The sequence below is a fragment of the Rhinoraja longicauda genome, chromosome 17 (genome assembly GCF_053455715.1).
Source record: "Rhinoraja longicauda isolate Sanriku21f chromosome 17, sRhiLon1.1, whole genome shotgun sequence".
NCBI classification, from domain to species: Eukaryota; Metazoa; Chordata; class Chondrichthyes; order Rajiformes; family Arhynchobatidae; genus Rhinoraja; species Rhinoraja longicauda.
The window spans coordinates 26,985,676-27,008,299 of record NC_135969.1 but is presented as its reverse complement, the minus strand read 5'-3'; the positions used below and the strand labels follow the sequence as shown (position 1 = coordinate 27,008,299).

Below are 22,624 nucleotides of genomic sequence, written 5' to 3'. Positions count from 1 at the left end.
TGGTTTCTCAACATATTGTTCTCAAGTAAAAACATTTCTTACACTTTTCATAAATTCATCCCCATACCATTACTACAAATTTGCTTCGCCCAGTGTACGTGTGGATACAAGTCCCCCGTGATTACTGCATTACCCATTGCATCAAATCTCTAATTTGATGAAATGCAATCTCTAAGACTGTGGAACAGCATCCCTCTCCCCATCAGAACTGCCCCCTCCATCGACTCCTTTAAGTCCAGGCTCAAAACCTATTTCTACTCCCTAGCGTTTGAGGCTCATTGAGGAGGCGCTGTGAACTGTTTGCGTGCTACTGTATGTTTCTTTTTTTTTTTTCCTTAGTACCTAATCAGATGTACAGCACTTTGGTCAACGTGGGTTGTTTTTAAATGTGCTATACAAATAAAATTGACTTGACTTGACTTGACTAATTTCTTGATTTACATGTGCTCTACATTTTTTTCAGTGACCTATATTTTAACACCCGGTAGTATTTTAATCCCCCTTGATATTTCTGAGCTCCATTTTGTTTCTCCTTGATGCCCGAGTTAAGTTCCTTCCTTTACATTGCCTTTAGCTCACATGCAGGAGAAATTTGAAGCAACAAGGTAAACCTTACTGAACATTGTTTGATATTTACAAACTATAAATGGCACAAGTAAAACTATCAAAAGTATTATGCGAGGGAAATCATATCTTTAATTATTCTCAATACAGTCACTGATGCTGTGAGTTGTTAAATCTAAGTCTACTGCATCTTCCCAGCTAAAATCAAGGCATTTTAACTTCATTGCAAGTCCCTTCAACCTGGTCTCTAAATTGGTTCTCGAAATTATTTTTTTCCCCATCAGCCAATACCTAATATCCAATACCCAAACTGTTTTCATTTGTAATTTATTCTTAAACATGGGGTGCCAGCTGTGACTCAGTTGCTCATTCGCCTGACACATATTTGTATGGCAAGTTTCATATCAGAAACAAGCAAAACCATAAGTACAGGATGGAGTGAATGTGTCATTAACAGATGCAAACATTTAGGTCAGAAGGTAATCTGCAGCCCCATCTACTCTCTCAGAACTGTCGGCCTAACACCAATAAGAGCAGGCAAGTTATTGCTCGGTGCTCTGACTGATAACTACCCATTGACCAACATCTAGGCACAGATTATCTGGCTACCTTCAACAATCAGTGTGAGGAAGCTTAGTACACACACAAAAGATAGACACAAAAAGCTAGAGCAACTCAGTGGGTCAGGCAGCATCTCTGGAGAAAAGGAATAGGTGACCTGTTAGGTTTCAGGTCGAGACCCTTCTTTCAGACTGAGAGTCAGGGAAGAGGGGGGAAACAGGAGGTACGAAAAGGTACATAGACAAATGAATGAAAAGTATTCAAAAGGACAAATCAAAGGCAGCAATGATGATCAAACATAGAAAATAGATGCAGGAGTAGGTTATTTGGCCCCTCGAGCCAGCACTGCTATTCAATATGACCATGGCTGACCATCCAAAATCAGTACACTGTTACTGCTTTCTCCCCATATCCTTGATTCCGTTAGCCCCAAGAGCTATATCTAACTCTCTCTTGAAAACATCCAATGAATTCACCTCCACGGCATTCTGCAGCAGAGAATTCCACAGATTCACAACTCTAGGTGAAAAACTTTTTCCTCATCTCAGTCCTAAATGGCCTACCCCTTATTCTTAAACTGTGACCCCCTGCTTCTGGACTCCTCCAACATTAGGAACAATTTTCCATCAAGGAAATGTGGAGCCCACAATAGTCCATTGTTGTAGGGAAAAAAAACTGCAGGTGCTGGTTTAAATCGAAGGTAGGCACAAAATGCTGGAGTGACTCAGTGGGTCAGGAGCATCTAGGGAGAGAAGGAATGGGTGACGTTTCGAGTCTGAAAGGTCTCGACCCGAAACGTCGCCCATTCCTTCTCTTCCGAGATTCTGCCTGACCCGCTGAGTTACTCCAGCATTTTGGTCGATGGTTCATTGTTGGCTGTGGAGAAGGTGATAACGAGTGACAAACAGTGAAACGCAGCAGGACAACAGTGAAACTAGTACGCCGACTAGGGTGGGGAAGGGACAGAGAGAGGGGGATGCAAGGGCTACTTGAGGTTAGAGAGATGCAAGGGTTACTTGAAATTAGAGATACACACATTCCACTTTCACTATATCACATTATTTCCATAGTATTTTTTTGTCTTTAAATAAGTTTAGATTGCTAGACTTCATGAAAGGTGCTCTGCAAATGGAAAACTTAAAGTAAAATACAATCAACATTACTAGAGTAGGTTCCTCTGTCACTAACAGATGCAGAAATACTAGCGTATTAAAAATAGAACACATCACAGATCAACAGGATCCCAATTGCCATTCGGCTGAACAATCAGCTTTTAAATAGGTCTCCAAAATGAGATTAATTACCTAAATCACATTGCAGTGGTACCAGTTTTAAAACAATTTCAGAAAGGTCGTGAAATATTCTCGAAGGATGTGGGAAAATAGTACAGAGTGCCAAGCTTGGTTACTCCTGAGAGATTAATCTGCATTAAACAAAATGTCCAAATCTGCATATAGAAATTGATCCAATTATTTTTTAAACTGCAAGTGGATAGGTCTCTAAAGCATATCCTTGTGCATATTGTTCTCCACTTGCAAAGATCCTTGCGGAGCAAATGCCCATAGCAAAAGCAGACATTTATATTAAGATCAGCTCTTGTTACTTTTGTCTATTATACACGGATACGGGCTTGCTTTCTCTTGCGTGCATTTGGAGGGAACTCTAAATGTCTGTGCTTGGCTACATTTTGGACAAGGCCTTCTATATGGTGGGGGGTTGAATGAACTATTTGTATTCAAATTAATAGTAGATACTCTTTCATTTAAAAAATATTAAGAATAGAGGGCTGATAAACATCATCCACTAGCTTGGAGATGGGTGGATATTTCGTGGTACAAGTGACTTCCTCACCCTACTGCAGATTAAATGACCCATTTATAATACATTAGTGTTGACTTAGCAATAACGGGAAGAGCAGCAGGTTGACCCAGCACATCATGTGTTTACACACCGTCGTCATTCACAATAATTCAAAGGCTCACATTGCTACACTTTATCAACTGAAATCTTGATTAGTCAAGCCACTTGATGTTTAATCAAGGAAATGCTTTTCCACTTGAATACAATAAAAACTATCAAAAATACAACTCCACGCACACATGGGTTGAAAGTTGTGCAGTGGGGCAAATGAACGAGGAGAAAATTTCAGTAATGTTCTGGTCAGTTCAGTAATGAAGTAACATGAATGTTCCCATTTTTTTATTGCAATAATAAATGCTGCCAGCACTTAGTTTTCTTGTGGTCAACCCCTGCTAATCTAGTCACTTTTCACAAGGGAACTGACATTTTGCCAATTCAAATACAAAACCAACAAGGCTCAAATCCCCAAATTAATTGACACAGTTAACCAACATTAGAAAATAAACACACCAACCACAATGAAACTTGCACTTCAATGAAATGTTTTCGCATTACAAACTATGCAAGTCAATACTGTACTAATTGAGGGTTTTACACTTACGACATCCAGCTTGACGACAGAAAAACAAAGATCAGCAACAGCTTCTGCCCCTTTGTTATCAGGCTTCTGAATGGTCCTTCCACAAGCTACGGTACTGTCCTATTCATCTCCACCAATTTGTGGGCATTGGACTTTGTTTATGGAATTGATATACAATACAATATATCTTTATTGTCATTGTACCCAGGGGTACAACGAGATTGGGATACAACAATGCTGAGAAATGTATTCTGCACAGTGCATCTGCCCCTATACTCTATTTATTGAACTTTAGTTTGACATTATTGCATTTGTGTAAAGTACAAATTATCTATCTTGGATAGCATACAAAACAAAACTTTTCACTGTACCTCAGTACATATGACAATAATAAACCTAAACCTATAATACTAATCTGCTTAGGTTGCCAAAAAGCTTAAATGTGTTCATTTGCTGTTAGTCATAGTCGTAGAGTCATTGACCTTCAGCCCAACTTGCCCACACTGATGAACGTGTCCCATCTACACTCGTCCCACCAGCTTGCTTTTGACCCATATCCCTCAACCTGTCCTATCCATGTACCCATCGAAATGTTTCTTAAACGTGGCAATAGTACTTGCCTCAACTACCTCCAGCAGCTCGTTCCATACACCTACCTTTCAGGCTCCTATTACATCTTTCCTCCCTACCTTAAACCAATATCCTCTGGTTCGCAATTCCCCAACTCTAGAAGTAGTTCTCAAAAGCAATCCATCGTCAATGACACTCCCCTCCCCATAACAACTTGGTATCATCTTTCCAAACAAATTGCCATACAGTACAGCAATTTTTAAGTACATATAATTTCACAATTTCTGAATGCAGCACTATGAAATTCAAGATTAGTGGGATCAATTTTGACAAATTCCATCCAGTAGAATGCAGTCATACAATATTGAGTATTTTAACTCAAGCCCAGTAAATTAGAACTTCCACAAGGTGGGAACTTTGAAAATTCATTACTCACCTCTAAACTTCTTAGGTGGGTTATTCAAGTCTCCAGCGTCCGGCTGCACCACACATCGGTCATCCACGAGGCTTTCAAACAAAAGAAAATGTCAGACAAAATTTCAAAACATTCATTTTATGGCTGTATCGCCAGGCCACTGAGAACAAAGGCAGGGGGCTATTGAGAATGAAGGGGAACCTGGTAGGGAGCACCCTGCAGTGGTGGCAGGCAGATAGGACTGTTTGATGAACTTTTTGTAACTTTGACAGAAACTTGGTGACACGTGTGTACTGCCTAGGTGAGGTCTGAAGTATGATTTTACCGGGTTGTATGCAAAAACAAAGCATTTCACTGTATCTAGGTACATGCGACAATAAAGTATAATTGAATCAAATTCAGGCTATTCTCTTAATTTCAGTGTAATTAACTCAGGGAGTATTCTGAAGCCCCAATTGACAGCACACTGTGCATAGAGTACAAGAATGGACCAGACCATTTTATTCCTACTGATGATCTTTCTGCCAACATCATTGCGAATGCTTTGAATGCAAATTCACAGAAAAGTGATCAATTTAAAAATTAAAGTTGTTGCCTAATCACAGCACAGTTGATTTGGGAATTAACATGGCTAAAAGATTGGTCAGATTTTTTAAAAGCTGCAGAGGTTAGATAAAATATTTCAACAAGCCATGCCAGGAAGCTGACGGTTTGGTCATCTTTAGTGGGCCGATGGAGTGAGGAATGTACATGATGCCAGAATTGGCAGAACTCAATTCCTGAAAGATTACTTGGCTCGTCGTAGTTATGGTCATGGTATTTATCTAATGACCATGAACAGAAACAGTAGGAGCTGGAGAATTGTCCTTTTCCCAGCACAATGTCAAAAGGACAATTATGATACCAAAATTTGATGTGGCCAACATTGGGGTATCTATGGAGCGAGTAATCTTTTAACCTGGTGTAGTTTTTTTTTCTAAATCTATGGAGGAAGACAAAAAGTAGATTGTCCTTTGTTGCATGAGGAATTAAGCACACGAGTTGAAATGCTTTGCTGTAAATGTACAGAGTCCCGAGTTCTAGACTTTTGTGTACAGATTTGATCTTGCTACACCATACACGTATAATTGCAGTAGAGGGAATGCAATAAATGTTTTCTAAGTTGTCCCCTGGGGTGGTATGTTTGACATAAGAGGAAAGATTAATCCATCTGAGCAGAGATGGATCTGACAGACCCTTAAGGGTCTGACAGGGCCGATGCAAGGATGATATTTATCCTGGCTTCAATGTCTACAACTGGACTCACAATAAGGGGGATATGCATCCTTGGATTTTTGTATTTAGGAGGGTTGTGGGGAATAAAATCGTAGAATACATTTAAGAAAAAAAAAAGATGATTTTTAGATCAGTGGTCGCTAGTGCCGGAAAGTGAGCAGTGAAAGCTCTCTCTGACTGAAGAATCCACAGAAAACACACTCCTATTTCAGGATGTTCCAGGGGAAGAAGGGATACAGGTGTCATAGGTTATGGGGAGAAGGCAGGAAAATGGGGTTAGGAAGGAGAGATAGATAAGATAAGTAGACTTGATAGGAGCAGAATTTGGCCATTCGGCCCATCACATGATAATAATCTTATAGTAATGATGTGGACATGATGCAGAGCATGCAGTTTACATGGCTGGCAATGGTTATGCTTTACCACATTTGCAGCTGAAGTCTGACAAGAATATATTTCCAGATTCAACTCCACTTGCATCATATCAACTTTGTTGGGATATTTCAGTTGGAGAGATGGGAGAGCTGGGTTCATAAGGGAAACCAATCGAAAACAGGCAAAAGCTGCCAGCAGACCTTCAGCAAGGTAACATTTTAATTCATCTGTAGTGTGAAGGTCATAATTAGCTCAGTATATTTAATTACACTTCAGAGCCTTACTGAGCAAACATTTACCACGTTCCAATGTGTTCCTGGGTACAGGCCACCTTTGTGGACCTTGGTAGACACAAAATGCTGGAGTAACTCAGCGGGACAGGCAGCATCTCTGGAGAGAAGAAATGGGTGACGTTTCGGGTCGAGACCCTTCTTCAGACTGATGTCAGGGGAGTGGGCAGGACAGTGATATAATGTTGTTGGAGATGGTAAGACTCGTGGGAGAACTTGGAAGGGGGAGGGGATGGAGAGAGGGAAAGCAAGGACTATTTTTAGTTAGAGAAGTCAATGTTCATACCGCTAGGGTGTAAGCTACCCAAGCGAAATATGAGGTGCTGTTCCTCCAATTTGCCATGGGCCTCACTCTGACAATGGAGGAGGCCCAGGACAGAAAGGTCAGATTGGGAATGGGAGGGAGAGTTAAAGTGCTGAGCAACCAGGAGATCAGGTAGGTTAAGGCGGACTGAGCGGAGGTGTTCAGCTAAATGATCGCCAAGCGTGCACAGAAGTTGACACCTGGAACAGCAGATACAGTAGAGGAGGTTGGAGGGGGTGCAAGTGAACCTCTGCCTCACCTGAAAAGACTGTCGGGGTCTTTGGATGGAGTCAAGGGGGGAGGTAAAAGGACAGGTGTTGTATCTCCTGCGGTTGCAGAGGAAAGTACCTGGGGAGGGGGTGGTTTGGGAGGGAAGGGACGAGTTGACCAGGGAGTTGCAGAGGGAACAGTCTCTGCAGAAAGAGGTGGAGATGGGAAGATGTGGCCAGTAGTGGGATCCCATTGGAGTTGGATGCTGTATTATATGCTGTTGAAGGACTTTTGGACCCAAAGAAAACTCAGTTTACTTGTCAAAATCCACTTGAGCAATATTACCCACGTTTAGTATTATGACAGCTTACTTCTACAAGGAATTTGCAGTTGCCAATTTATCAACATCACAACCTAAATTCATGGTTTCATTTACTAAAATCATGAATGAGCTGTACAGTTGTTGCCTCTGACCGCTACGCACGATTCCCGTTAAAGGAGCAACCACTTGAGGGCAAGAGCATTACACTTCTCTTTAAGATGCCCGATAAGAACGTCATGGCGAAAGAAAGGTTGGGAATATTCCGCCTCACTCCGGCGGAGAGAATCACTGCTTCAGCGAAGTAAGACAAGAGGAAGGCTGCCGTAACATACTCACCCTAACGTGCTGATGAATCCATTGACCGATCCTTCGGCGTACAAGGAGACGATATCCCCAATGTGAAGAAAACTCGACATCTTGTCAGACATCTGTCAAACCAAACACAATAGTCCCGCTAAGAAACTGTATTTCTTCCACTAACACAAGGCAGAAGTTCGCCCGTCAAAAGCAAACAACGGTTTAATTAATAATGCTTTTCACATATTAAAATGACAAGCGTCAATTACGAGTATTTTGCAAATAGCAAAAGTAAGATTAAATCAATGCTGTTCAAATCACTCTCAAACGGCACCACCACGAAAATAAATTGGTTCCATCTTCTAACACGACAATTGGAAACCACATATCAGTACAATGAGAGACCAGCAAGATTTAAAGCGACAGATCCTAAAGAGGTAGGGTGGGGAGTTTGTAGAGGAAGAGGTGGGAGCTGTGTAGCAGCTGCATTCCATACAGTGACCGCTCCATTTGTTTTCCTCCAATGCAGGCACATTAGCTTTATTCGCCAGAGAAACAAGTTGCAGGAAAAAAAAGCCCTCCGCCGAACACAAAATTACAACATTGTTTCAACCACAAGCTCGCTGATCTCCTTGCGTAGACTTTGTTCCATTTTAGTTGCAAGTCTATAAAAGTTGATTAATCGTTTTTAAAACTGAATGTAAAACAATAGCAGATTGATATGCCACAGCCAGTATATGTTTCTATCTAGCGTTGCGTGCTGCTGAGCTGCGCAAATTTTCTCTGCTCCCCTTAAGTTTATTTAAAGTTAAAGCAAGAATACGCTACAAACGAAAATCACTGACCTCAAAGTCAAGAGAAGAGCTGGATGCAGTGGAAACTCGAGATGATAGTGGTGCAGAAGTAGTATTTCGGCAGTGCAGATGTAGTAGTTAGGCTGTGCAGAAGGAATCCATGGTTGCTCGCCTTTCTTTGACCCTTTTTTTTTTTTTTGCAGCGAGACAGTTCCCGTTAGATAACGTCTCTCTCTCTCTCTCTCCCAGCCCCTCTCCAGTAGCAGTAGCACTAGCAGCAGCAGCGCTGTCGCCTATCAGCGATCTGCCCCCGACCCGCCGTGCACCCTGGGAATTATAGTCCTCCTGCCCGCGGCATGCAATGAAAGCGAGGCGGACACGGACTACAATTCCCAGCGGGCGCCGCGAGCGCGGCCTGGTCCCGCCCTCCTTCCCAGAGGCATTGTGACGTCGGTCGACGCGCGTTCTTTCCCAGGGCACCGCCGTTTGATTGGTCCGCCCTGGTCCGTCAGTCACGCCCTCCTGCCGCCTCCCCCGAAGAGCACTTCAAAAAGTTTCAGCGCAGGGAGGAAAGTTTTTTGCCTGCGCTGTTGCCAGGAGTCACTGAGTGGTATCAGAATGCGAGCTGCAGACTTCAAGAGATTGTGTACCTGTCCGTTTCATGTTTAGTATCACTTTTTCCTTCACCTACTTTAGTCGTTTAAAAATGGCAAATACAAGTGCAGGAGGGAGCTGGAGTTGCTGGTTTGCAACGAAGATAAGACACAAAAAGCTGGAGTAACTCAGCGGGACAGGCAGCATCTCTGGGGAGAATAAACAGACGAGTCCCTTCTTCAGTCTGAGAGTCAAGGTAGAGACTAGAAATGTGGACGGATAAGGTGTGAAAACGCCTGATCAAAAATATAAGTGGACATGTTCAATGTGCGGCAAAAAAAATGCTTGGAATAAAGGATAATTACTTCGTACTTTGGAGGTGACGGGTAGCTGGCAGCAGTTCCAGCGTTTACTAAAGCACGCCATCCCAATTCTGCACATGTAGATTATCAGGCCGTGTTTAAAAAAAGATCGCAGGTCTTCCACCTGCATCGTTAACTCTTTCTCTTCCTGGTCTGTTGAGCGTTTCCAACATTTCTTACTTTTATTTAAAATAAAGTCAAATCTTGGTAACAGATCGAGACTCGGCTGTCCTGTTCATGACCAAATGGACAGATATCAATAGTATCCTGCAACATTCAGACATCAACAGTGTCTTGCAATTCTGCCGACTTTGCTCTGCTTACGATTGAGCGGAGTTTCTTTGACATCCCCGGGGATTCACTTTGACAACCCTAAAGAGACTCGGTATAACTTCACGGGTAGTTATGGTCATTGACGCGGGCTTGAACTTCCCCTCTATAAGAAATTCCCCAAAGGTTGTCCACTTTGAAGTGTTCCTATGCTCCTTGGGGCAGCACAGGCATACACTTAAATGAACATCACATCTATCAGTGGGAAAAACAAAATGTAAGAGAATTGTCGAGCACATTTTCCTCAATCATCTAAGTATCATCATTCAGAATCATCCAAACCAAAGATGTGGCATGTGGCTTCCATGTTAGAAGGATCCATTGACTGATACCAGATACCCTATTGCCTTAAGCCATTTTATTAAATCCAGGTCCTCGCATTTGTAAAATGATCTATCATGAATATATTATACCCATGACAGTGAAGCCAGGCAAATCCAGTCATCTTTAAATTCAGCAGTGATACCAGCATCATTGGACAAATAATCACTAACAAGTCAGGGTATAGGAGGTAGATTGATAATCTGGGTGAGTGGGTGCAAGAACAACAAACTTGCTCTCAACGTTAGGCAGAGTGAGGAGCTTATTATTGACACCAGGAGAGGAAAGCTGAGGGCCACACACCTGGCTTCATTGGTGGGACGGAGGTGGAGAGAGACAACAGCTTCAAGTTCCTTAGCGTACATCTCTGATGATCTGGCCCGGATTCAGACCATTGATGCAATCACAATGAAAACACACTAATGCCTCCATTTCCTCAGAAGTTTGAGGGAATTCAACATGTCACTATATACTCTATCAAACCTCTACAGATGTACATTACTAACTGCAACTGACGTCCCACCCTCAAAGGGATCTCAAGAAGGCAGCTAATATCATCAAAGACCCTGACTACCTTGACCATGCTCTCGTCCTGTTGTTACCACTGGGAAACAGGTAGAGGCAACTAAGAACCATCGCCTTCGGGTTCAAGAATAGCTTCAGACCATCAACCATCAGGTTATTTAATCACATTGCGCAACACGAACTACAACCCTAGCTCTGTATCAAACCACCACGGACTTTATGCGACTATAGATGCTCTAGATCTATGCATTTTGCACTATCTCGTCTAGTTTACTTCGAATATTTCATAATTTACTGCATATTTTTGTTATTTTGTTATTTATCTAAAGCCTGTTGAGCTCCAGCAAGTAAGAATCTCATTGTTCTCATTGTTCTGGTCATATCTAGAGCAGATGACAAATACATTTTTTGACTCTCGACTCCTTCAAGGTTCGCAGTGACAGCTTATTAGTGCTGCTCTCTCTTTTAAGATTTCATCTGCATTCCACAATTAAGAGTCAGTTACAGGTTGTCTAACTAGACTACAAGAATCCTTAGATTGCATCCCAACAAGTTCAGAATATCAAAGACTGACAGGCTCTCTAGACAATATTCTAAAAAGGACAATTCCACAAGATCAGCTGAACACATTTTAATCATTTTCATCTAATTTAATAAGATTATTTTAGAAGTCATCTAGTATTTTAAGACTTAAATACAGGGCTCCTTCCAGTCAGACCAAGTAAAACCGGGCTTAATACTATGTAGATGTCCAGCAAGGACCCCATCATTATAAAAGAAGGTGGGAACTCATGTTGTAAACACTAAAAACACTTTGAAGATGAAAACCATGAGTAAGGCAATAGCCTGAAGAAGGGTCTTGACCCGAAACGTCACCCATTCCTCCTCTCCTGAGATGCTGCCTGACCTGCTGAGTTACTCCAGCATTTTGTGAAGTAAGGCAATAGTAATCAATGTAATTTATACTCCTCAAAGAAACAATGCAAAAATCTCAATTTAGCACCTTACCTATCACATAGATGGACAATACTAATCCTGATGCAAAACTATTTACATTGCCACAGTAAAGATTACATGCATTCAAACAAATCACAATGTCTTAACTTACACATTATTTTATTTATTCATTCTCCATCTCAATTTTCCATTTTGTGAAACGATTACATTATAATTGTGTATAATGCTACAATCAGGTAGAGTTTGTTAAAGCTGGTACACACTTTCAGTGATACGACTGTGCTCTAAATATACATTAAAGCAAGTTTAAGAACAATTTTTATTAAACAGTCAATTCAATTAAAGCAATTTTAGTCAAATACCGATTCTATAAAACATGTAAGATAGCCTATTGCATTTAAGTAAAATCCTTCAACACAAATTCCCTTTTCACTGAAAAAAAAAATGCAATATGAAATTCATAAACACAGAATGTAATGTGAGCTGAGACAACATTCGATCATCAAAAAAAAACTAACCTTTAAAAAGAGCAAACATAACACAGCGAAGGTATTTATTCACAAAATGCTGGAGTAACTCAGCAGGTCAGGCAGCATCTCAGGAGAGAAGGAATGGGCGACGTTTCGGGTCGAGACCCTTGTTCAGACTGAACATAACACAGCAGTAGCCACAAGGTGCTCAAGCAGCGGGTTAGCCGCAGCCAACGCCGAGGTCCTCCCAGGTGGTGGGAGTGTTGGTGGAGTGGCAGCGCTCTGCCGCCCGGGGGAGACTCTTGCCCGCAGCCGCGGCTCTTTGTGGGAAGGATGCAACGCGAGCTGTCTGATTAGTTGCTCCACAGCCGGAAGAGGCTGATTCCTGCCATGTTTTGGTTCTTTATAAATAGCCTTTGAGCTGTTCATCTAAACCCCGATGAAACCTTGAATGAACGGATGGGCTGTGAACCCCAGCGCAGGGGGAGGGGCCGCGGCCACGACGCCGGATCGACGTCAGCTGACCGCCACGTGACCAGACTGTCATGGCGGCGCCCACGGCCCGGGCTGCGGACGCGGGCGGTTTCATTCTTTATTTCTACCCCGCGCTGATCGCCCTTTCCTTAGGACTGAATCATGCCCACGAAATTACCGAGGCTCCACGGCCCCGCTCCGGCTGCGGATGCGGATCCGGCTCCACGAGTCGCCCCGAGGCCGCCGGTTCCCTCCCCGAGGCTGCGAGCGACAGCATCTCCTTCTTGGCCAAACAGGCAGCTGTCAAATACTCCAGGGAGGCCAATGTTGAGGCTCAAAAGATTGCACAGGACCACAGGTCACACCCAAAACCACGCACTAATCAGGTAGAGCAACGCATTGCACAACTTTTGATATTGAAGGGTTATTTACGTTCAGTATCCCATCAACGGTTATTGCATAAGCCCAACAATGCTTCAAACTTGTAACAATCATGGTTACAGTGTTAACTTATTATTAGTAGAAGTGTCAAGTCGGGCACCAAGCAAAGTGACAGACATCAGTACTCAAGATAGACACAAAATGTTGGAGTAACTCAGCGGGTCTGGCAGCATCTCTGGAGAAAATGGATAGGCGACGTTTCGGGTCCGGACCCGACTACAGACATTTAATATATACTAATACATTTAAGGCATTAATACTTTCAAATTTGATCATTTTTGTAACGTGGGAAAGCCGAAGAAGAATGAGATCAATAAATCCAAGTCCAGTTTATCTTGCTCAGAGGCAATAATCAAAACCCACGGCTACAAAATAAAAACAGAAGAGGTGGGAAATAATCAGGTTGGGCTGCAGCTATGCAAAGGGCACAGTCAGTGCTTCCAGTCAGTGACCTATCATCTTGATCTGTACTTCACACAGTGCTAGCATATATTCACGTATAAAGCCCTAAATGGACATTCCCCCCCCTACATCAAAAATCTTCTAACCCACCTCTCTAACTCCAGGTCCCTCAGGTCGGCCGACTTGGGGCTACTCACTATCCCGCGGTCTAGGCTTAAGCTCAGGGGTGACCGCGCTTTTGCGGTTGCAGCTCCTAGACTGTGGAACAGCATCCCTCTCCCCATCAGAACTGCCCCCTCCATCGACTCCTTTAAGTCCAGGCTCAAAACCTATTTCTACTCCCTAGCGTTTGAGGCTCATTGAGGAGGCGCTGTGAACTGTTTGCGTGCTACTGTATGTTTCATTTTTTTCCTTAGTACCTAATCAGATGTACAGCACTTTGGTCAACGTGGGTTGTTTTTAAATGTGCTATACAAATAAAATTGACTTGACTTGACTTGACTAGCATGAAGATGGTCATTTTAAATATTCTGCTGTAGCTCCTCACTCTAGCCTAACCCCTCTTGAACTTGCAGCACTCAACATTTGAAGGACAAATTGCACACAATTTTGAATTGTTTTAGGAAATGCCTCTCCATGTTTTCTGCTCCAAGGAGAAATACCTCTATAAAGAGGATTTATTACTTGGGTAATAAAAATGAGAAAACTTCAGTGGTATAATGCTTGGAGGTAGAAATATATACATCAAGATCCTGCAAAGATCTGCACTAAAGATAATTCAATCTGTTAACTCTGGTTGACATGAAGAGAGGATGTTATCTGGGATGGTTTGACATTTTATAAATTCTGAAAGAAAGCGCGGTGTTAACCTGACTAAGATTTTGGTGGGCAAGAAAAAAGAAGCTAGATCACAAAATTTAAAAGTTTGCAGAAATGGCAAGCCAGTGATAGCTTCAAAAAAATGGTGGACTGCGGGTCAGTACAATAGATATGGAATGTAAGTAAAATCTGGAACAAGAGAAACCATTTGGTCATAAATCAATTTACTGCCCTATCAATTTACTGCTAGATAAATTGTTGGTTCTATGCAATAAATCACAAGAATTGGTTTCCCAAATCTCCAGAGAAACTTGGATGAAATTGAAGTATCCCCATAAATTCAAACTACTATTATTGAGGCTGTTTTCAACATCCCCAGATATTACTGTGTCTAACAAGCATAAACCTACTTTTTCAAGAAATATTAAACTTTGTAAATCAAAAATCTCAATTCCAATAAATAGTCTAACCTTAATTCAAAGTGAAAATAATTATCTGGCTTTTATTCTTTTTTCCAATATAACCACCTTATTTAACCATCATTGTCTTCATACCTGTGGTTCACTCAGTCAAATCCAGATGGTGTTTTTGCTGCTCAGTCTTGTTAGCTAGCTAAAACCATCATTTGACCCGCTTCATCCTTGCAAACCTTCAACCCAATTTCAACCAACCTATCTCCAAAGTATTTGAATGTGTTGTCACCAACCACATTTGTGCCCCTTGTACTTGCAATATTAAAGTTGATTCTTATCTAGCCACTCGTATTGTCTCCAAAGGTGTGTCACAATGCCCCCCAGACATCTTTGCCTTACTTCCCACTGACACTCTACTCCTCAGACACGTGCTACTCTATCTCATTGTATCTGGTTTGGCTGCTTTGCTATCTTGTCATTTGTAAAACACAGGGGTGCGGTGTTACCGGAGCTCACCAGCATCTCTGGGGAAAAAAACCCAAATAAACGGGGGAATTTTAACTGGCGGGGAATTTAACAGCAGCCGCTCCGGCACTAGTGATAGCTCCGGCACCTAAATAATTAGCACTGCAACACTGGTAAGACAACAAATTCATCATTCATTGCAGGATCTGCTGAGATTTTATACAGCTAAATAATAGGTAAATGGAAACTATTGGTTGCAGTTTGTAACACAAACTCTTTTTTCTTAGCCAATTATGCCTCTCCTGCATCTTGACATCTGCGCATTTATGTGTATGTGACAAATAAATTGACTATTGACTAATTGTGCTACAATGTTCACAAACTGGCTGATGAAATGAACCTGAGGCCAATTTCAATCAACACTACCATGCTATCACTTTGATTGTATTTTTTCAGTTCATTTCTTTAATATTTCCCGGCCCCACTGCCTCTCCAGCTTACACTCTGCCTTAACATTTTCAATGTCTTTGTTAGCTCTAAAATTGACTATTCCAACACATTTCTGTCCTGCCTCCTTTGTTCTACTCCGTACAGAGATGAAATCATTTAAAAATCCGTTGCACATGTCATAATGTGATACCTCATTTGCCCATTAGCCCAGTGTTTACTAACATACGAGGAACAAAACGTGCTAGAGTCTCTCAGCAGGCCAGGCAACATTTCTGAAGGACGTGGATAGGTGACATCTCATGTCAGGCCCTTCTTCAGTCTCACTAACATAAATTATCTCCTATGTAAACAATACTTTAATTTAAAAACTCTTATTCTTTTCAAATCTTTCCATGATCTTGAGATTTTTTTCAATATTTTCCATTTTGTTTCCTGTTGCAACCATTAGAACCAGGAAGTGCTTGCCGAAAGTAAAATTTGTTGATTCATTTTCCTTCCTTGGAAATCAGTGGTCATTTTGAATGTTAAACTTTTGCTGCAAGATGACTGCGAACTCCATAAGAGGTGAAGTAGAAACATAGAAACATAGAAAATAGATGCAGGAGTAGGCCATTCGGCCCTTCGAGCCTGCACCGCCATTCAATATGATCATGGCTGATCATCCAGCTCAGTAACCTGTACCTGCCTTCTCTCCATACCCCCTGATCCCTTTAGCCACAAGGGCCACATCTAACCCCCTCTTAAATATAGCCAATGAACTAGCCTCAACTACCTTCTGTGGCAGAGATTTCCACAGACTCACCACTCTCTGTGTGAAGAAATGTTTTCTCATCTCGGTCCTAAAAGACTTCCCTCTTATCCTTAAGCTGTGACCCCTGGTTCTGGACTTCCCCAACATCGGGAACAATCTTCCCGCATCTAGCCTCTCCAACCCCTTAAGAATTTTATATGTTTCAATAAGATCCCCCTTTAACAGCCCAGAGAATTAGGCTGGTGAATAATTAAATGGATTTGCTATCGTGTATGAAATAGCTATATCAATATGTGCAGAATGGCTGTTTTTACCAGAGGAATATATGTATAGAAATTGCACACATGCATATCAATTGTTGGTAAAATCAATTGCTGTTGTTAACAAATAAAACAGAAATGCTTGTAATCTCTGGGATCTGAAAACGAATTGGATCAAAATCTGTTTGTTCCAGGAAAGGAAATTACATAATTGCATGACAAAGCAGAAGAAGTAATGTTAATTTGCAGTATTTCCAATTTGGCACAATCAATAAAGTTCACCGTGTCCTAAAGGAAGAGTAATTTACATTTATTTGTAAAATAATCAAATTTGGATCTTCCAGTTTTTTTGAGCCAGAGATGTTAGACATTTTTAGGTCTTTCACATCCTTGAATTCTATATTCTTGATGCTCATTGATCAAAGGAAATAACAGCATATAATCAATATGTGGCTAATTGGAATTTCAATTATGGTTTTGCTATGTCATCGTAAAAATTGTCTACTCTTAGTTGGCCAACATGACAAATTTGTCATTTTGCATATTTATCCTTCCTAAGTTTATCATAAAGTCCTTAATTATTCATTGGTACATTTGGTCAGTACCATATGCAATAATACATGCACCATTCAGCATAAAATATAGGATAGTTTAATACTGTTCTCAATACCATAATTATTTAGAAAATTATTATTTTATTCTAAATAGCATGGTCGAGGAGAACAGTGCTACACCAAGTACTTACAGAAAATAAAACAGAATTAGTTTTTTTTATATTACGTTTCTTATTCTCATTTATTGGCTGTTGGCTTATAACCTTCAGACAATTGGTCAAAGATCATTTGTATATGCTTTATGAAGTGATTAGTAACGTGTTAAATTGTGTGTCTGGTATTTCTTCAGTTAAGTTGAAGAAACGCTCAATGCAGATTCAACGAGTAAAGTTCCTGACATTTCGTCTTCAACCACTTTATTTCTTTTTTGAGTGGTTAATATTTGGTTTTGGTCATCAATTGACGAAAATCTACATCACTCATCATCGATTTAGTGAAATCCAATAATTGGCTTTCATCGCTGATATGTCTTTTTTATTTAAGATGGTGCTGATACCAGGTGGAGTGTTCACCATGGGAACTAATGACCCTGCGATACCTCAGGATGGAGAAGGCCCAGCCAGAAAAGCACACATTAAGCAGTTCTATATGGATATGTACGAAGTCTCCAATGCTGAATTTGAGAGATTTATCAAAGCTACTGACTACATCACAGAGGTAGGAAATTCTGTCAATAGCTTTATACATTGTTTATATCATATTTTTTGAATAACGTTAGCTTAGAATGTTACAGTATTTATGCACGTTTAATAATTACTGTTTAGCTTGAGCTGAATTGCAGCCTCTTTTTTTAAACTATTATAGCAATGACTTGCACTTAAATGTAGTGCATTTAGGAGCAACCAAAACTTTACAAGGTGCTTCACAGAGATGTGTCAACGAAGCATTGATTAGAAGGGCTTTTCTGGAGGTAGATTTCAAAGACAGTCTTAAGAAGAGCAGTTTTGCTTGGGAGAGGAAATTGAAGAGAAAGAGAACCAGACAGCAAAACGTAAGATGGTCAGAGGTTTGGTGAAAGAAGTGGAGTGGATCACATTTGGAGTCAGAAAAGTAATTTGTTATGGGCTGTGAGTTATAGATCTGGAGAAAGATGCACCAAAAGGGAGTGGCGTGGCCCCGAATGGCATAAAGATGTAGATGTTAACTTCAGGCACCAGTTCTCTGGAAAAAGTCCAATGTCCACAATGGGGTAGATATAGAATACTGCAGCCTGTCAAAGACACTTGCTGAAAAAACTCATCTCTTGTTCCTCAGCTCTCAAAATCTATGTGCCACGTCTGAGCAATTTTACAGAGGCCAATTAACCCATAACCCCACACATCTTTAAGATGTGGATGGAAACCTGAGCACCCAGAGGAAACCCATGCAGTCACAGGGAGAACGTACTGACTTTATATAGACAACACACATAGTCAGTATTGAACCCGGGTCTCTGGCGCTGTGAAACAGCAGCTCTACCAGTTGCTCCACTACGTCACAGTCTCACAGGCAGATCAGCCCAATACATTTTATTTGGTGGCTTGTGGAAATTTAAACAAAATTCTCAATAATTTTTTTATTTTTTAAATAATTTTTCTGTGAAATACTACTATGAGACAAGATAATTGTTTCAGCGGTTGCTAATAATTATCTGCACAACTCCCACTGAGAAGAACTGGAACAGCCGGTGTATGTACTGTGATTAATACATCCTCACCCACCTCTGCATGAACTCAGGCACCTGTGCCCTTCGTTAATCCCCGAATGGAAAATTAAGAAGGTTGGGGTGAAATAGGGAAGTGATCTGTGAAAAAGTAGACTATTGAGTAATATTGCGCTGAGTGGGAAGAAGAGTGGTTAGGATGGAAGATATAATTAGTGGTTTTGCTGTAAAGTTTACCTCAGTGGTTCGTATTTACAAAACCGTAGAGACTAAATTATATTGTGTGGGGAGGGGTGTGGAATGAGAGCCATATGTTACACAAAGATCTATGATACAATAATTTTGAAATTTGCTCAAATTGGTTCTCTGGGTCAGCACTCTTTTGAGTGAGTGAGTGAGTGAGTGAGTGAGTGAGTGAGTGAGTGAGTGAGTGAGTGAGTGAGTGAGTGAGTGAGTGAGTGAGTGAGTGAGTGAGTGAGTGAGTGAGTGAGTGAGTGAGTGAGTGAGTGTGAGTGAGTGAATGAGTGAGTGAGTGAGTGACCGACCAATTATCAAGGCTGACTCATTCCAACGTATGTTTCTGTCTTTCCTTATCAAATATTTAGTTGCATAGTGTACATAACATTATAAATCTGTATGTGTTGTGGGTGGCGACGGATGGAAGGGGAGCCTTCCTCTCTTTAGGCAGTGTGTGCGTGAACACGCACCCTTTGGGCAGCGTTTATGGTCTGTCTTTAATTACCAAAATAAATGTGATACGATACGATAGAACTTTATTTTTTCCCAGGTGGTTTCCATCCACATCTTAAAGATGTGTGGGGTTGTGGGTTAATTGGCCTCTGTAAAATAGAAACATAAATTGCAAAACAAAATTGTATCTTTATGAAAATAAATTCTAAACAATTCTATCCTATATTCATGTGTTGTTCATTTGTTAAAGGCCGTTAACAAGATGACACTTAAACGGTAAATTAGATTTCTGATCAAAATCTCATGCTACTCGAGACAAATTAAATAGTAGAGATAAAAATGAAATGTGGGAACACCAGAGATTTGCCAGCATCTGTGAGAAGACAATTCTGTGCACCTCATTTTCAAATGATTGCCACCTATATATTATTGTAAGTACAGATCATGAGTTGAATATAGTGCCTCTGAGAAGGACTCAACTGATAGGAATTTGGTCATGTTATACTCTATATTTGGAAGTACAGATGTACAGACTTTGGAAGCAGGCTACTATAGACTGCCTGGATGTAGAGTCCATAGCCTGATTCTTGTACTGGAGGTCTGCAATGCTGTATGATCTAATACAGTGTGCTATCTATGTAACCCACAGACTAAACAATATTGATGCTCTATATACATTAAATTCACAGGATGATTTTGTGGAAAGATTTCCATTCATAGAACTGCACTTTTGTGGGTAGTTAAAGCTGCCTCCTGGCAATGATTATAAACAAGAAAAGACATGAAGTACTGAAGTAACTTAACAGGTCACGCAGTATCTGGATAACATGTGTAGGGGAAAAACTGCAGTTGCTGGTTTAAATCGAAGGTATCCAAGTTCTTCAGAGATGCTGCCTGACCCTCTGAGTTACTCCAGTACTTTGAGTCTCTTTTGTAATCTGCTGCTCCTTATTTCTCCAGTGATCATTAACCGTTTTCTAATAAACTTTATTAGAGCACAATAGTACTTGTTAAAATAATCATTAAATACAGAAAATGTGTTACGTAATGGATGGTGGGATTAAAATTTGGTACAAATTACAACTAGATGCCAGAAAATTTGGTACAATTCAAGTGGAGTCCTTCTAAAAACCTGTTCTAGTTTTCTCAGCAATAAATAGTGCCACTCATGTAAGTTGAAGGTGTGTCCATACACCCACTGTAGCATCTTCAGGCCATGTGCCTCTGGTAGTTTTATTAAGAGAAAGGAAAAAACCTCTGGGAAGGTCCTCTTATTAGGCAATTGTATTCAATTGAAGTTTATTTTTGCAAATATACTTTCCGACAGCAACGGGAGATGTTGAACTCTCTCATTAGCATAAAACAACTCTAAAATTAAGTGCATGGATGAACAGGAAAGAGCAAACGCGTGAATGAATAGGAGAAGGTGACACGTGGCACAGTGGTAGAGTTGCTGCCTTACAGTGCCAGAAACACGGGTTGGCTCCTGACAACAGGTGCTGTCTGTACAGAGTTTGTCCGTTCTCCCTGTGACCGCATAAGGTTTCCCCCGGGTATTCCAGTTTCCGCCCACGCTCCAAAGACGTACAGGTTTGTAGGTTAATTGGCTTCGGTAAAAATTGTAAATTGTCCCTGATGTATAATGTGTGCTAGTGCAGCGGGGATTGCTGATTGGCGTGCACTCAATGGGCTGAAGAGCCGAGGAACATCGGTTCGCGGGAACTGCCCCAGTACATTGAGCGCGCGGGCCGACCGGACTTTGAATAATGGCGCCAAAACATGGCAGCGCCTGCATGTGTAATATACGCAAAAATAATTTCACTGTGCAGTTGCATGTGTGACAAATAAAGCACCATTGTTTCCACGCTGCATCTGAACTAAACTGAGTTACAGGGAAGTTGTGTTTGTAAGAATATAGGTGCAAGATGTGACTGAAGCCATCTAAAACAAGATGCATCAAAATAGCACTGGCAGGATTCTAACTTGTTGCAGGACATAATCAATTGTTTCTTTGCTCCTTTAGGCAGAAACATTTGGAGACTCCTTTGTGTTTGAGGGACTACTGAGTGACAAGGTGAAGAGCAGCATTTCCCAGGCTGTAAGTGATGTGCACCTCATACACACTCATTACCCAGAGTTGTGATGTTCTGCCAGTGCTGAAATGTGATATCAATAACATAGGATTGTGATTTGCCCTCCGATGTTGACACCACTGCTTTCTAAAATATATAATGCGTCACATTGCAAGAGGCGTATGAATGTGCACAATTCTGGTTGTCTTATTTATCTTTTAACTACAAAAATGCTGTGCCATTTTCAGTAATTACAATTTTTAGATGCACTTTCATGCCAAGTGTCCTTGTAATGTTTAGAATGGAAATTTTATATGTAAACAATTTGCCATTAAGGAGCTGTTATGTTATTAGCCAGGAGGTGGTGCTGTGGAGCACATTTCCACACTCCCTCCCCATTACAGGTGGACCATGGGGGTGGGGCACACGGGACACCTGAGGTTGCGCGATAATTTAGTATTTTTATTCGTTGCTGAACTTTAACGTTAACTTCTGAAGACGTTCTATTGCAGTTTTGAAAGAGAGAAACAAACATTCATTTCCAAATGGTCCGTCGTGTAGAATTTGGTTTAATTATTGCTTATTGCTCAGTATCTGTTCCCAGATTTTATTCATCGTTTACGTAGTGTGAAACTGTTCAAAACATGATGATAGTCAGAAAGATGCAGCTGTACACCATTGATTGCCCTTTTCAGGTACACAGCTTCCACTAAATGCTATGCAATGAGCTACACAGTAACTCATTCCAGTTGAGATGCAGTTAGAAGAATGATCAAACCATTTGATATTGATAAAGTGAGCAGAATTGGTTAAAACATCAGCCTCAAAACACCAGAGTACCGGAAGAAACCCTGGCAAATGTCAGATGGAGTTAAACCCTTCAAAGACAAAAGACTCAGAATAATACATGTGCTCCAGTAAATTTTGTGGCTTTTGCTAAATTTTGCCATTATTGATCAAAAATTCTATTTCTCGGAGTGTAGTTTCTGAAAATTATGCATCGCAACACAAATCATTTAAATGTTAATTTCTAATTGTGATTAAATTATGTATGGCTTAAATTTGCCAAATCAAACATTTTCATTTTGCAGGAAACTCGGGTTTACTAACATTGATATTACCGGTGCTCAAATTCTCAGAAACTCACAAGCAATT

The 22,624-nt window shown here is 40.9% G+C and overlaps 2 protein-coding genes across 13 annotated transcripts in view; one reads left to right on the top strand and one right to left on the bottom strand.

Moving 5' to 3' along the window:
* The window catches only part of LOC144601899 (inositol 1,4,5-trisphosphate-gated calcium channel ITPR1), a 446,238-nt gene that overhangs the window by 384,995 nt on the left and 38,619 nt on the right, over nucleotides 1-22,624 (bottom strand). For 10 of the 12 annotated variants that reach the window (XM_078414430.1, XM_078414435.1, XM_078414436.1 and 7 more), the window contains exons 2-3: nucleotides 7,663-7,754; nucleotides 4,572-4,642 (exon numbers count right to left, since the gene is read on the bottom strand). In XM_078414430.1, the coding sequence (XP_078270556.1) occupies nucleotides 4,572-4,642; nucleotides 7,663-7,754 (163 nt within the window). Of the gene's footprint in view, nucleotides 1-4,571; nucleotides 4,643-7,662; nucleotides 7,755-8,468; nucleotides 8,749-12,024; nucleotides 12,421-22,624 lie in introns of those variants that run through there. The other 2 variants (XM_078414432.1, XM_078414433.1) reach the window with 2 other exon arrangements.
* The window catches only part of sumf1 (sulfatase modifying factor 1), a 101,937-nt gene continuing 91,605 nt past the window's right edge, over nucleotides 12,293-22,624 (top strand). The window contains exons 1-3 of the mRNA XM_078414443.1: nucleotides 12,293-12,836; nucleotides 17,549-17,722; nucleotides 21,421-21,495. Coding sequence (XP_078270569.1) covers nucleotides 12,522-12,836; nucleotides 17,549-17,722; nucleotides 21,421-21,495 — 564 coding nt within the window. The 5' untranslated portion in view covers nucleotides 12,293-12,521. The remainder of the gene's footprint in view (nucleotides 12,837-17,548; nucleotides 17,723-21,420; nucleotides 21,496-22,624) is intronic.